General features: G+C 48.7%; 1 protein-coding gene across 1 annotated transcript in view; it reads left to right on the plus strand.

The window, feature by feature from the left end:
* LOC137561273 (receptor-type tyrosine-protein phosphatase alpha-like) overlaps positions 1 to 14,230 on the plus strand; it is an 86,155-nt gene extending 71,925 nt beyond the window's left edge. The window contains exons 12-13 of the mRNA XM_068272538.1: positions 10,201 to 10,336; positions 13,467 to 14,230. Coding sequence (XP_068128639.1) covers positions 10,201 to 10,336; positions 13,467 to 13,541 — 211 coding nt within the window. The 3' untranslated portion in view covers positions 13,542 to 14,230. The remainder of the gene's footprint in view (positions 1 to 10,200; positions 10,337 to 13,466) is intronic.
* Positions 14,231 to 15,373: the final 1,143 nt, after the last annotated feature.

Here is a 15,373-nt window from a genome sequence, read left to right on the forward strand (position 1 = left end):
TGAGTGACAGGGAGGCCCTTTAGCTAGTGAGTGAGTGACAGGGAGCCCCTTTAGCTAGTGAGTGAGTGACAGGGAGGCCCTTTAGCTAGTTAGTGAGTGACAGGGAGCCCCTTTAGCTAGTGAGTGAGTGACAGGGAGCCCCTTTAGCTAGTGAGTGAGTGACAGGGAGCCCTTTTAGCTAGTGAGTGAGTGACAGGGAGGCCCTTTAGCTAGTGAGTGAGTGACAGGGAGCCCCTTTAGCTAGTGAGTGAGTGACAGGGAGCCCCTTTAGCTAGTGAGTGAGTGACAGGGAGGCCCTTTAGCTAGTGAGTGAGTGACAGGGAGCCCCTTTAGCTAGTGAGTGAGTGACAGGGAGGCCCCTTTTAGCTAGTGAGTGAGTGACAGGGAGCCCTTTTAGCTAGTGAGTGAGTGACAGGGAGCCCCTTTAGCTAGTGAGTGAGTGACAGGGAGGCCCTTTAGCTAGTGAGTGAGTGACAGGGAGGCCCTTTAGCGAGTGAGTGAGTGACAGGGAGCCCCTTTAGCTAGTGAGTGAGTGACAGGGAGGCCCTTTAGCTAGTGAGTGAGTGACAGGGAGGCCCTTTAGCTAGTGAGTGAGTGACAGGGAGGCCCTTTAGCGAGTGAGTGAGTGAGTGACAGGGAGCCCCTTTAGCTAGTGAGTGAGTGACAGGGAGCCCCTTTAGCGAGTGAGTGAGTGACAGGGAGCCCCTTTAGCTAGTGAGTGAGTGACAGGGAGCCCCTTTAGCTAGTGAGTGAGTGACAGGGAGGCCCTTTAGGGAGTGAGTGAGTGACAGGGAGCCCCTTTAGCTAGTGAGTGAGTGACAGGGAGGCCCTTTAGCTAGTGAGTGAGTGACAGGGAGGCCCTTTAGCTAGGGAGTGAGTGACAGGGAGGCCCTTTAGCTAGGGAGTGAGTGACAGGGAGGCCCTTTAGCTAGGGAGTGAGTGACAGGGAGGCCCCCCCCAGCCGCCACCGCTGCTTCCCCTACCTTGCCAGGCTGCCAGCAGCATCAGACCTCAAGATCAGCGGCGACCCGACCAGTAAGAGCGGGCGCTGGACGCACCCGCTCTATATGCGGAAGTGACGTCACTTCCGCATATCAGTGCGGGCGCTGGGTCCTAGCGCCCGCACTATTGTCGCCGCCTGATCGGGGTCTGACGCGGCTAGAGGGATGGAGGGAGCAGCGGCCAGGGGAGGTTGAGCGGCGGTCGGGCGGCACCCGCTAGGGCCGCGGCGGGGATGGGGCCCCCCTGCAGGCCCGGGCCCGTGACGGCAGTCACGGATGTCCCCCCCTGATGGCGGGCCTGGGTGTACTGTATTCATATGTCTGGCCACTGCCGTATCATTTCTGTGTTTTATGTCACCGATGTGCTCCAAGACCCTTTCTTTAAGGGCTCGAGTTGTTTTACCTACATACATAAGGTCACATTTACATTTCGCTGCATACACCACAGTTTTAGTATCACATGTAATAAATGATCTTATTTCAAAATCCCTTCCATTTCCTGGGGCAATAAATCTTTTCATCGTGGGCATATATTTGCATGCCTTGCATCTTCCACAGCGAAAGGAGCCATTCGGTTTAGTCGGTAGCCAGGTCTTGGACTGTTCTATGGTTTTAGAAAACGTGCTGTGGACCAGCATGTCCCTAAGGTTTGGTGCCCGTCTGTATGTAATGGAAGGATTTGATGTGAGACATCTGGACAAATCTTTGTCCTTAGTGAGTATAGGCCAGTAGTGTTTCACGATTTCAAACACCGTGTGTGAATGCTCAGTGAAAGTCCCTATGAGTCGTGGGGGTACACGTTGGGGTTCGTTCCCTGTAGTGATGCTCTGTTTTTTCCTTGTTGTTGAGGTGTTAGCTAAAGTTTGTTGTCTAGGGGTTTGTTTGGCGCGTATATACGCTTTGTTAATCACCTCATCCGGGAAGCCTCTACGTTTAAATCTTTCTGTCAAAAGACCGCATTCTTTTTCAAAGGTGTTCTCACTAGAACAATTCCTCCGTGCACGCAGAAACTGGCCAATCGGTATACTCCTCCTCAATGATCGAGGATGGGAACTGTCCCATTTTAGGAGGGAATTGGTTGCTGTTGGTTTACGGTATATTGATGTCTCTAATCTCCCCTGCCCATCCTTTTTGATAGTTAGGTCCAGAAAATTAATTTGTGTCTCACTTACTTCATATGTGAATCTCATTCCTATTTTGTTTGAATTAAGTATTGTCACAAAGTCAATGAATAGATCACGTGGGCCCTCCCATAATACTATAATGTCATCAATAAAACGCCCCCAGTAGGCTACATGTGCTGTGTAAAATTCAAGGTCCTCATTGAATACCATGGTGTCCTCCCACCAGCCCAGGAACAGATTTGCATATGAGGGGGCGCAAGCCGTCCCCATAGCACTGCCCCTGAGCTGGTGGTATGTCCTCCCACCAAACCAAAAGATGTTATGGGTCAGTATGAAAGACAGTAGGCTGATCAGAGTGATATTGTGCTGCTCCAAATGTGTACCCCTCATTGACAGAAAATGGCGCACTGCCTGTATCCCCACATCATGCTGGATGTTGCTATATAGAGCCTCAACATCGATACTGGCCAACAAAGTGTTTGGTGCCACCGTTATATCCTGCAATTTCGTGAGAACATCCTTTGTATCTCTTAGATAAGAGGGGAGAGATTCTACAAATGGCCGCAGAAACTTATCCACATACTGGCTACTCTGATCCGTCAGGCTTTCACTCCCTGAGACAATTGGTCTTCCAGGTGGTGGGGACCGCTCTTTATGTATTTTTGGGAGGGCGTAGAACACCGCCATCACTGGGTGCTCAGTAGATTTTTTTAAAAGTTCATAGTCATCCAGATCAAGGCCACCATTTTCAAACCTATTCTTGAGTAAATCCTGTAGCTCAGTTTGGTATTTGGACAATGGATTCTTAGGTAATCTACTGTATTGTTGTTGGTCCCCGAGTAATTCCATACACATTTCTTCATATGATAACCTGTCCATGATTACTATGTTGCCCCCCTTGTCAGCTGGTTTTATCACTATTTGATCATTTTTCTTCAACTCTTCTAGTGCCCGTCTTTCACTACTGTCAAGATTGTCATTTATAGGATGATGATATGTGTCCACTTCTAATTGTCTTAGGGCTCTGGTCGTCATTTCTACAAAGGTACTAATTTGTGAGTACTGTGTGAGAGCGGGACAGAATGTGCTTTTTTTCTTCTGTCCACTAGATGGTGTTAATTCAGGGGTTCCCTCCTCATTTTCTCTGAGTAACTGTTCCAAGGCCTCAAAGGCCTCCCTCTCACTTTTTTGAGTTTTTTTAGCTTTAGCCTCCTTTGTCTCAAATAATTTTATAAGGGCCAATTTACGTGCGAACAAATTAATGTCTTTTACCCACTTGAAGGCATTGAATCTCGCTGTAGGGACATAGGACAGGCCCTTAGACAATAGTGACATTTGTGTATGGGACAACTGGAATGTGGACAGGTTTACCACCCGCATGGCACTGATTGTTTCTTCTAATGGGAGTCCCTCCCTTACCACTGGTGATGTTGTTTGCCCCTTTTGTGGCCTGTGTAGCCCCATTTTTTCCTGTCTCGGAGGCCCACAGGTTTGTGTGTCACTGGTGGCGTTTCTGTATTTACACATTGCGGGTCTGGAATTGCTGGGGTTATATCTAAAAAAAACCCTTGTGGTTTCTGCGGGTTCGGGTTTTTATACTGTTTAGGGGTATATTGTCTTTTCTTGTTTTTATGTTTGTTATTGAAACGACGTGTATGACTGGTAGATGTACTTGCTTCACTCTCTGATTGGGTTTCTGTATCGGAGGCAGTTGTAGGTGGCCCCCCCCTGGTCACCTTCGCCAATTATTTTGTCTGCCCAGGTATATACTTTATTATTTTTGAAATCAAGACTATCTCTGAGGAACTTTTTTTGTTTCCTCTTTTTTATCTCATCGGTAAATATATTCACTTTCCTCTGGAGCTTGTCCTCAAATTTTTCAAAGTCAGGGTGACCTGATAGTTCAAGTAATATCTTTTGTTCGCCCTGTAGTTTGTTACGGATTTTTTCAGAGTGTTTGAGTTCATAGTCATGCAAATACTTCATTTGTTCTAATGTCTGTTTCGTTTTTAGATCTTCCCACCCTCTCATAAAGTCAGCATCCTGAGTATGTGAATGGGGTTTTGTGAGAATCCTAAGGCCACGTACTGTGATCTGTTCTTTAAGATAAATACTGTAACTCGCCACTTCCCATGTTGACCGTGTAAATTCCTTATATGTCTTAAATATATCCCTGAAGACAGGCTCTACATCGGTGTCTGCACTGTAAATTTCATCCTCATCATCCTCAGTATGTTTATTAGTGAATACATCCCTAACTGTACTTGTCAGGGACTCAATACTGGGCAGACCCTCTGAGAGATAGGCCATGCCACGAATGGGTGCTCGGTACACCCTACACAAAATTAAAAAGTACACACACTGGCCGAGAATTGATACCAGGGAAAAATTGATTACACTCACTCCAAGAGGACAGTCCCTATAGGTAAGTATGGTGAGATCGGTCGCTCACAAAAGTACAATTAAATAGTTAAAAGTAGAGAGGCACCTGGGTAAGGTACTTCTGCGTGCAGGATGGACACTAGTTAGTGTACAGACTAAGTGTTATGGAGGTCTTTGCTTATCCCCCACACACACACACATGTGTGGTGTAGCTATTCCATATCTTCAGCAATCCTGCACGTGTATAGGTAGTGGTGGTACGGAAGTGTGAGGTCGAAGTGGCATAATACATACGACCCGCACTACACTGTAGAAGTACACATCATCTACCTATATGAGCTGAGGTACAGAGCATTAGTGGTGCTATTTACAAGTAGTGAAAGACGGGCACTAGAAGAGTTGAAGAAAAATGATCAAATAGTGATAAAACCAGCTGACAAGGGGGGCAACATAGTAATCATGGACAGGTTATCATATGAAGAAATGTGTATGGAATTACTCGGGGACCAACAACAATACAGTAGATTACCTAAGAATCCATTGTCCAAATACCAAACTGAGCTACAGGATTTACTCAAGAATAGGTTTGAAAATGGTGGCCTTGATCTGGATGACTATGAACTTTTAAAAAAATCTACTGAGCACCCAGTGATGGCGGTGTTCTACGCCCTCCCAAAAATACATAAAGAGCGGTCCCCACCACCTGGAAGACCAATTGTCTCAGGGAGTGAAAGCCTGACGGATCAGAGTAGCCAGTATGTGGATAAGTTTCTGCGGCCATTTGTAGAATCTCTCCCCTCTTATCTAAGAGATACAAAGGATGTTCTCACGAAATTGCAGGATATAACGGTGGCACCAAACACTTTGTTGGCCAGTATCGATGTTGAGGCTCTATATAGCAACATCCAGCATGATGTGGGGATACAGGCAGTGCGCCATTTTCTGTCAATGAGGGGTACACATTTGGAGCAGCACAATATCACTCTGATCAGCCTACTGTCTTTCATACTGACCCATAACATCTTTTGGTTTGGTGGGAGGACATACCACCAGCTCAGGGGCAGTGCTATGGGGACGGCTTGCGCCCCCTCATATGCAAATCTGTTCCTGGGCTGGTGGGAGGACACCATGGTATTCAATGAGGACCTTGAATTTTACACAGCACATGTAGCCTACTGGGGGCGTTTTATTGATGACATTATAGTATTATGGGAGGGCCCACGTGATCTATTCATTGACTTTGTGACAATACTTAATTCAAACAAAATAGGAATGAGATTCACATATGAAGTAAGTGAGACACAAATTAATTTTCTGGACCTAACTATCAAAAAGGATGGGCAGGGGAGATTAGAGACATCAATATACCGTAAACCAACAGCAACCAATTCCCTCCTAAAATGGGACAGTTCCCATCCTCGATCATTGAGGAGGAGTATACCGATTGGCCAGTTTCTGCGTGCACGGAGGAATTGTTCTAGTGAGAACAACTTTGAAAAAGAATGCGGTCTTTTGACAGAAAGATTTAAACGTAGAGGCTTCCTGGATGAGGTGATTAACAAAGCGTATATACGCGCCAAACAAACCCCTAGACAACAAACTTTAGCTAACACCTCAACAACAAGGAAAAAACAGAGCATCACTACAGGGAACGAACCCCAACGTGTACCCCCACGACTCATAGGGACTTTCACTGAGCATTCACACACGGTGTTTGAAATCGTGAAACACTACTGGCCTATACTCACTAAGGACAAAGATTTGTCCAGATGTCTCACATCAAATCCTTCCATTACATACAGACGGGCACCAAACCTTAGGGACATGCTGGTCCACAGCACGTTTTCTAAAACCATAGAACAGTCCAAGACCTGGCTACCGACTAAACCGAATGGCTCCTTTCGCTGTGGAAGATGCAAGGCATGCAAATATATGCCCACGATGAAAAGATTTATTGCCCCAGGAAATGGAAGGGATTTTGAAATAAGATCATTTATTACATGTGATACTAAAACTGTGGTGTATGCAGCGAAATGTAAATGTGACCTTATGTATGTAGGTAAAACAACTCGAGCCCTTAAAGAAAGGGCCTTGGAGCACATCGGTGACATAAAACACAGAAATGATACGGCAGTGGCCAGACATATGAATACAGTACACCCCCTCTCTAGATTTGACATAACGTTTTGGGGGATACAGCACTGGAGAACAAGCATAAGAGGGGGAAATACAGACAAGAAATTAACACAAATTGAGTCCCAGTGGATATACCGTTTAAACACAATAGCCCCCAATGGCCTTAATGAGGATTTTAACTTAGCTTGTTTTTTATAGATATCTGGCAGTACCTGCTGTGTGGTCTGCACTGTATCATACATATACCTACTGGCCGATATCTAAGGGTAGAGACATTGTTATAAGAAGAACATGTGCATTGAGCTATAGAAGTTTCATCCAGACCAAATGTAAATAGATGATATGCAATGGAATTTGAAGTGTAGATGAAAGTGCATAGGGCGGTTGCGCTGTTTATTATCATTTTTTATACTGCACCCACATTGCATCATGCATGTATTGAAGAGAAATGTATACGACTCGCTGTGATAAGCAGGGAACAACCTGCAACCACAGGAATGTAAGAAGGCAGTCTAAACTGACAGCCTGTATTTCAGTGATCCCCATCTGGGATTTACATAGATCCATCAACATACGGATTGTGTAGGCGTCTAATACGGATGCATTCTTTACATACACGCTCGCTGGCACACAGCTAATGGGGGAATGCGGAGTCGTTAGCATGTTCAATATATATGTGATGAAGCGCTGATGTAGATGGGGGTGATCATGACATACGTCTAGATAGACACGCATAGCCGCATTCAGGGGGCAACTGCAACTGTATGCGGAAAGACCACCTGATCATACGCACCACCTAGGCACAAAGCCAATGTTTACATGAAACGGAGTCTCCAATCACTATGGAAACGCCGCAACCGGAAGTGACGACGAGCGGCCACCGGAAGTGCCGCCGCGTCACTCCTCCTGTGTGAATGGCGGCATCTGTTTGCTGGGACTGGGGCGGCTTTACTCCGAATGGGAGATACAATGCACCCCGACCAGAGGCCAGGCAACAGGTATATTTTCATACATATGACACACCCCACGGGGTGTGTACGTATAATGTCCTCAGTATTTAATTGGGCACCGAACTGGGTGCATCAGCTCTGACAGGGGCGATTTGCTGGGGGAAACTTTGTTGGTGGGGGGTGCACTTTATTGCATTGTATATATGTATAGCAACTTTGAAAAAGCCGTAGGGTGAAACATGTCAGTTCAGACCATTTTGCAAGCACCATGTATATAGAACTTTGTAAATAGCACCACTAATGCTCTGTACCTCAGCTCATATAGGTAGATGATGTGTACTTCTACAGTGTAGTGTGGGTCGTATGTATTATGCCACTTCGACCTCACACTTCCGTACCACCACTACCTATACACGTGCAGGATTGCTGAAGATATGGAATAGCTACACCACACATGTGTGTGTGTGGGGGGGATAAGCAAAGACCTCCATAACACTTAGTCTGTACACTAACTAGTGTCCATCCTGCACGCAGAAGTACCTTACCCAGGTGCCTCTCTACTTTTAACTATTTAATTGTACTTTTGTGAGCGACCGATCTCACCATACTTACCTATAGGGACTGTCCTCTTGGAGTGAGTGTAAAAGAATGTCCTGTTAAGGACAATAAAAGGAGGTAAGACTCATTTGTGTGCTGAGTTGTATGGCTGTGCAGCACGCTGTCAAAGCTGCGCTGCACTGTGCTGTGATAAATGTCCTGGTCACTAGGGGGGGTGTAAGCCTGTGGTCCTCAAGTGGTTAATGCAAAACTAAAGTAAAGAAACTCACCTACCTATGTAGCGGTAAGGTATATGCAAATTATATTACATATTGTGTAGTCTGTGTCCCCGTTGACAAGATTCCCCTTTACCTCTCGTACAGTAAAGTCCTTGTAAGAATTCCAGCCAATATCTGGCTCTACCACGGATGACAATAATAAAGAGCACAGAATCTCAATGTCAAAAATCATTTCCCTTACACATGAGGCTAGTATGGGCAGGGCACTATCACCTATTGAGGTTGATTCACAAAGCTTAATTAGTTGCCACCTTAGCTGTGGGGACCGGCTCTCACTAGGGCGATTAGCGGGTGATTCCCACTAATCGCTGAAGCGCTAGCGCTTTTTAAAGTGCTAGCACAATAGAAACCTAATAGCAGTGATCTCACTGCCGCGATTGCCACCGATCGCGGGTGTTTCGTGATTAATGGAAATCGCAAAATGTGTTGTCTGCAGCATTTTGCCGCGATTCTCGAGCAATTGTGGTACAGTGCTTAAACAAGCGCTGATCGCGATTGTCGGGAATGGCAGAAGTGTACAGTGATTTTTACCGCGCTAATCGTGATAAAATCACCAGCGCAAAATGGTTGCGCTAAGCGCTACCGTTGTGCTATTTTCTAGTGTGATTGGGCCCTGAGGAGAGCTAATGCATGAGATAAACCAGTAGCGCTAAACATTAACCCTTTAGGGCTGCGGGCGTTACTGGGTTAAGATGCAGGTTGCTATGGTAACATGCGGTGAAACACCTGTCACCATAGCAATGCCCACATTACCATGTTAATGCCTGTGATGCTAAAGGCTTAGCATATAGTACACCAGGTCCCAGTAGAGATAAACTATGGGTTAAAGAGACTCTGAAGCGAGAATAAATCTCGCTTCAGAGCTCATACTTAGCAGGGGCACGTGTGCCCCTGCTAAACCGCCGCTATCCTGCGGCTAAACAGGGGTCCCTTCACCCCCAAACCCACCCCAGCAAGACTTGGTCGTAAATCTTCCCTTCCTGGAGGCAGGGCTAAGGGCTGCAGCCCTGCCTCCAGTCGCGTCTATCAGACGCGCATCGCCGCCTCTCTCCCGTCCCTCTCAGTGAAGGAAGACTGAGAGGGGCGGGGGAGAGGCGGAGATACGCGTCTGACAGACGCGCGTGGGGCAGGGCTGAGGCGGTTAGCCCTGCCCCAATGCGGAAGCGCTCTCCCGCTTTACGGAGGGGATTTGGGGGTGAAGGGAGCCCCGTTAAGACGCGCGATAGCGGCGTTTTAGCAGGGGCACACGTGCCCCTGCTATCTATGAGGTCTGAAGCGAGATTTATTCTCGCTTCAGACTCTCTTTAAGTCAGTTAAGGAGAAATAAACCATGAGTTAAGTTAGATAAGGGGAGATAAACCATAAGTTCAATCAGTTACGTACACACGCGTGATTACTTCAAACGACGAGTTGTCAAACCAGCCCGCGGGGCAGCAGTTCTGATGACAGTTTCCACGTGTGTACAGTCTGTCAGCCGGCTGATAAGGCTGGTTTTGACTGATCCGCTCGGAGGTCGTCAGAACGGCTGCCCCGCGGGCGGTAATCACCCGTGTGTACGCACCATAAGGAGAGATAAACCATGAGTTCAGTCAGTGTTCTGATCCACATTGCTCTTGTTCTTGAATGAATTTGTGTAAAACATTAGTTTGTACGGAGAGATGGAAGATGTGGGCGCTCTATAAATCTGTTATAATAATAATGGGTACATTTTTCTCCTGGATGACAGACACATAATAAGAAGTGTGTGTAATTCTCTCTGCTCTCTCTGTAGTGACGGGGCGAGCCGCTCGGGCCTCTTCTGTGCCGGGATCATCCTGTGTGACCAGATCCGCAGTGACGGCTGCCTGGACGTGTCGCAGGCTGTGAGGTCACTACGGAAGTGCCGGTACCAGTTCATTCCCAGCGTGGTGAGTCGGCCTTCCTCCTGTACAGCCCACACCGGCTGTTATACTCACCTCCATCCCCACACCGGCTGCTATACTCACCTCCATCCCCACATCGGCTGCTATACTCACCTCCATCCCCACACCGGCTGCTATACTCACCTCTAACCCCACACCGGCTGTTATACTCACCTCCATCCCCACACCGGCTGCTATACTCACCTCCATCCCCACACCGGCTGCTATACTCACCTCCATCCCCACACCGGCTGCTATACTCACCTCCATCCCCACACCGGCTGCTATACTCACCTCCATCCCCACACCGGCTGCTATACTCACCTCCATCCCCACACCGGCTGCTATACTTACCTCCATCCCCACACCGGCTGCTATACTCACCTCCATCCCCACACCGGCTGCTATACTCACCTCCATCCCCACACCGGCTGCTATACTTACCTCCATCCCCACACCGGCTGCTATACTCACCTCCATCCCCACACCGGCTGCTATACTCACCTCCATCCCCACACCGGCTGCTATACTTACCTCCATCCCCACACCGGCTGCTATACTCACCTCCATCCCCACATCGGCTGCTATACTCACCTCCATCCCCACACCGGCTGCTATACTCACCTCTAACCCCACACCGGCTGTTATACTCACCTCCATCCCCACACCGGCTGCTATACTCACCTCCATCCCCACACCGGCTGCTATACTCACCTCCATCCCCACACCGGCTGCTATACTCACCTCCATCCCCACACCGGCTGTTATACTCACCTCCATCCCCACACCGGCTGCTATACTCACCTCCATCCCCACACCGGCTGCTATACTCACCTCCATCCCCACACCGGCTGCTATACTCACCTCCATCCCCACACCGGCTGTTATACTCACCTCTAACCCCACACCGGCTGTTATACTCACCTCCATCCCCACACCGGCTGCTATACTCACCTCCATCCCCACACCGGCTGCTATACTCACCTCCATCCCCACACCGGCTGCTATACTTACCTCCATCCCCACACCGGCTGCTATACTCACCTCCATCCCCACACCGGCTGCTATACTCACCTCCATCCCCACACCGGCTGCTATACTCACCTCCATCCCCACACCGGCTGCTATACTCACCTCCATCCCCACACCGGTTGTTATACTCACCTCCATCCCCACACCCACTGTTATACTCACCTCCATCCTGGCACCGGCTGTTATACTCCCCTCCATCCTGGCACCGGCTGTTTACTCACCTCCATCCCCACACCGGCTGCTATACTCACCTCCATCCCCACACCGGCTGCTATACTCACCTCTAACCCCACACCGGCTGTTATACTCACCTCCATCCCCACACTGGCTGTTATACTCACCTCTAACCCCACACCGGCTGTTATACTCACCTCCATACCCACACCGGCTGTTATACTCACCTCCATCCCCACACCGGCTGTTATACTCACCTCCATCCCCACACCGGCTGCTATACTCACCTCCATCCCCACACTGGCTGCTATACTCACCTCCATCCCCACACCGGCTGCTATACTCACCTCTAACCCCACACCGGCTGTTATACTCACCTCCATCCCCACACCGGCTGTTATACTCACCTCTAACCCCACACCGGCTGTTATACTCACCTCCATACCCACACCGGCTGTTATACTCACCTCCATCCCCACACCGGCTGTTATACTCACCTCCATCCCCACACCGGCTGCTATACTCACCTCCATCCCCACACTGGCTGCTATACTCACCTCCATCCCCACACCGGCTGTTATACTCACCTCTAACCCCACACCGGCTGTTATACTCACCTCCATCCCCACACCGGCTGTTATACTCACCTCTAACCCTACACCGACTGTTATACTCACCTCCATACCCACACCGGCTGTTATACTCACCTCCATCCCCACAGCGGCTGTTATACTCACCTCCATCCCCACACCGGCTGTTATACTCACCTCCATCCCCACATCGGCTGTTATACTCACCTCCATCCACCACCCGCTGTTATACTCACCTCCATCCCCACACCGGCTGTTATACTCACCTCCATCCCCACACCGGCTGCTATACTCACCTCCATCCCCACACCGGCTGTTATACTCACCTCCATCCCCACACCGGCTGCTATACTCACCTCCATCCCCACACCGGCTGCTATACTCACCTCCATCCCCACACCGGCTGTTATACTCACCTCCATCCCCACACCGGCTGCTATACTCACCTCCATCCCGGCACCGGCTGTTATACTCACCTCCATCCCCACACCGGCTGCTATACTCACCTCCATCCCCACACCGGCTGCTATACTCACCTCCATCCCGGCACCAGCTGTTATACTCACCTCCATCCGCACACCGGCTGTTATACTCACCTCCATCCCCCACCCGCTGTTATACTCACCTCCATCCCGGCACCCGCTGTTATACTCACCTCTAATCCCCACACCGGCTGTTATACTCACCTCCATCCCCACACCGGCTGCTATACTCACCTCCATCCCCACACTGGCTGTTATACTCACCTCCATCCCCACACCGGCTGCTAAACTCACCTCCATCCCCACAGCGGCTGTTATACTCGCCTCCATCCCCCACCCGCTGTTATACTCACCTCTAACCCCACACCGGCTGTTATACTCACCTCCATCCCCACGTCGGCTGTTGTACTCACCTCCATCCCCACACCAGCTGTTATACTCACCTCCATCCCCACACCAGCTGTTATACTCACCTCCATCCCCACGCCAGCTGTTATACTCACCTCCATCCCCACATCATCTGTTATACTCACCTCCATCCCCACACCCCGTTATACTCACCTCTATCCCCACACCGGCTGTTATACCCACCTCCATCCCCACACAGGCTGTTATACTCACCTCCATCCCCACACCGGCTGTTATACTCACCTCCCACACGTCATTCCAACACACAGTACTAAGATCTTGCATCACTATGACTGTATGTCACATGTATGTGTATGTATATATATATATATATATATATATATATATATATATATATATAATGTACATGTGATAAGTAATGCAGTATGTCAAGTCACTTTCAGTACAGAGTTATTTCATAAGTGTCTCTCTCTCTCTGTCTGTCTGCAGGATCAGTACTCATACTGCTACAAATTGGCGCAGAGTTATCTGGATTCCTTTGAAACGTACAGTAATTTCAGATAACGAGTGACGGTGACACCAAGTCTTTGGATTGGATATTCCAGATCACATGGTTGGATGCTGAACACCTGACATTCCTGATGGCCAATCACAGCTCGGCAGCCAGTCATATGCTGACCACTTCCTGATAACTGGACACACAGGAGTCTGAGGAGGAGGCAGTTGTAACCGTACAACGGTTTTATTTGCATCTAAGGACATCAGTCACGAAAGTGGATAATATAAATAGTACTGCAATGTGAAGAAAAGTGTACTTTAAAATATAAATAAATGGTTATAATACCATTTCGAATAGTAAGTCAGTGTATGCTATGCAGAGATTGTGCACTACCAAGCGAATGGGTAACGTAAAAGATCGTTATTATTTTTATCATACCAAATAAAGCTCCCGGGTATTTGAGTCCACCGTCTGCACCTGTGATGGCTACGGATGAAAGCAGAGTATTTTATTTGGCTGTTGTCTTCTTGTGGCCTCCAAGGCCTCTGATGTTCCCTGCCAGGTACGGATCTAGACCAAGTTGCGCCTGGGGCAAGGTCAGGTTTTGGCGCCTAAACTGCCATTCCCCATCCAAATTTTGCCGCCTTTTTAAGAATTCAACAAACTGCGCCTGGGGCAAGAGACCCGTCTGCCCCCCCCCCCCCCTAGATCTGTCCCTGTTCCCCGCTGGACTCCCCTGAATCCCACCCCACCATTCTAGAGTCTCATTCCTTGGGGCACTCCAAGCACCATAACAATAAATACAGAAGCCAGCAGGGAGGGAGAGACCCCCTTATATTGTCTGCAGAATGGGGGGAGGGGGCTTTCACACACGAGTCTGATTTCCTGCGGACACAGGAACATTCTCAGTCTCGTTGTGTTTCCTGTGACAGCAGGAATGCAATGCAAGGGATCGGTACAGTGACGCTGCACATTATGCTTTTGTTACCTGAGGTACAGTAAAGAATACAGTGAATGAAAAGTATGCTTCACTTCTGTTACCGTGCACATTTACCAGTAATGCACTGTATGCGCTGCCATGCCACAACCCGTTATACTGCAATGCACCCGCCGCATTGTGAACAATGCACAGGTGGTGCATTGCAGTGCAGTAAGCCTGGTTACAAAGCCGCCATTACACCACACCGAAACGCACCACTGTGAACGAAGCCTTCGTCAGTAAAAAAATCAATCTCCTGTTTACTATTACTAAGAGAATTCAGTGGCTCTGGGCCCTTGCCAGGGCCGGATTTACCATAAGGCACATGCCTACAGGCGTCTAATGATGGAAAGGCAGCTCTCTCCCCTACCTGAGTGCCTCCCTCCCTCCTTCTCTATGCAGAGTCCTGATGTGAGTGTAAATGAGAGGTCACTTAACCAGCTCCCAGCATTCCACTGATGAGATCCCTCATCAGTCGGGGGCACATCTAGCTACTTAATACTGAGGGTACCTCTGGCTACCTAATGCTAAGGGGCACCTGTAGCTACCTATGACCGGCAAGGGAAGTAAGGGAGAAGTGACAGCTGGGACAGCCAGCACACTTGTGGTGCAGTTTGGTTGGGGTTGTAGGTCAATGGAGGGCGGAGTCGAAGGTGTCAGGACATCTGTGCCTATAGGCTCCTCTAACGTAAATCCGGGCCTGGCCCTTGCTATGAAGGTTTGTAGTGCGGGACTGGACTGATAGCCCGATAAAAATATGTGACGGCTGCTTTTCAAACTTCTCAAATTTCTCATGAAAAACGCTTATGACACATAATGGCCATCTTGAAATGTTTATTAGTATTTTTTTTTAATTAAAAGAAAAAGCATAGCCCGTTATTCAGCCATGTAGGCTGGGTGGCCGGAGGCAGGAATCAG

The sequence above is a fragment of the Hyperolius riggenbachi genome, chromosome 1, assembly GCF_040937935.1.
Source record: "Hyperolius riggenbachi isolate aHypRig1 chromosome 1, aHypRig1.pri, whole genome shotgun sequence".
Lineage (NCBI taxonomy): Eukaryota > Metazoa > Chordata > Amphibia > Anura > Hyperoliidae > Hyperolius > Hyperolius riggenbachi.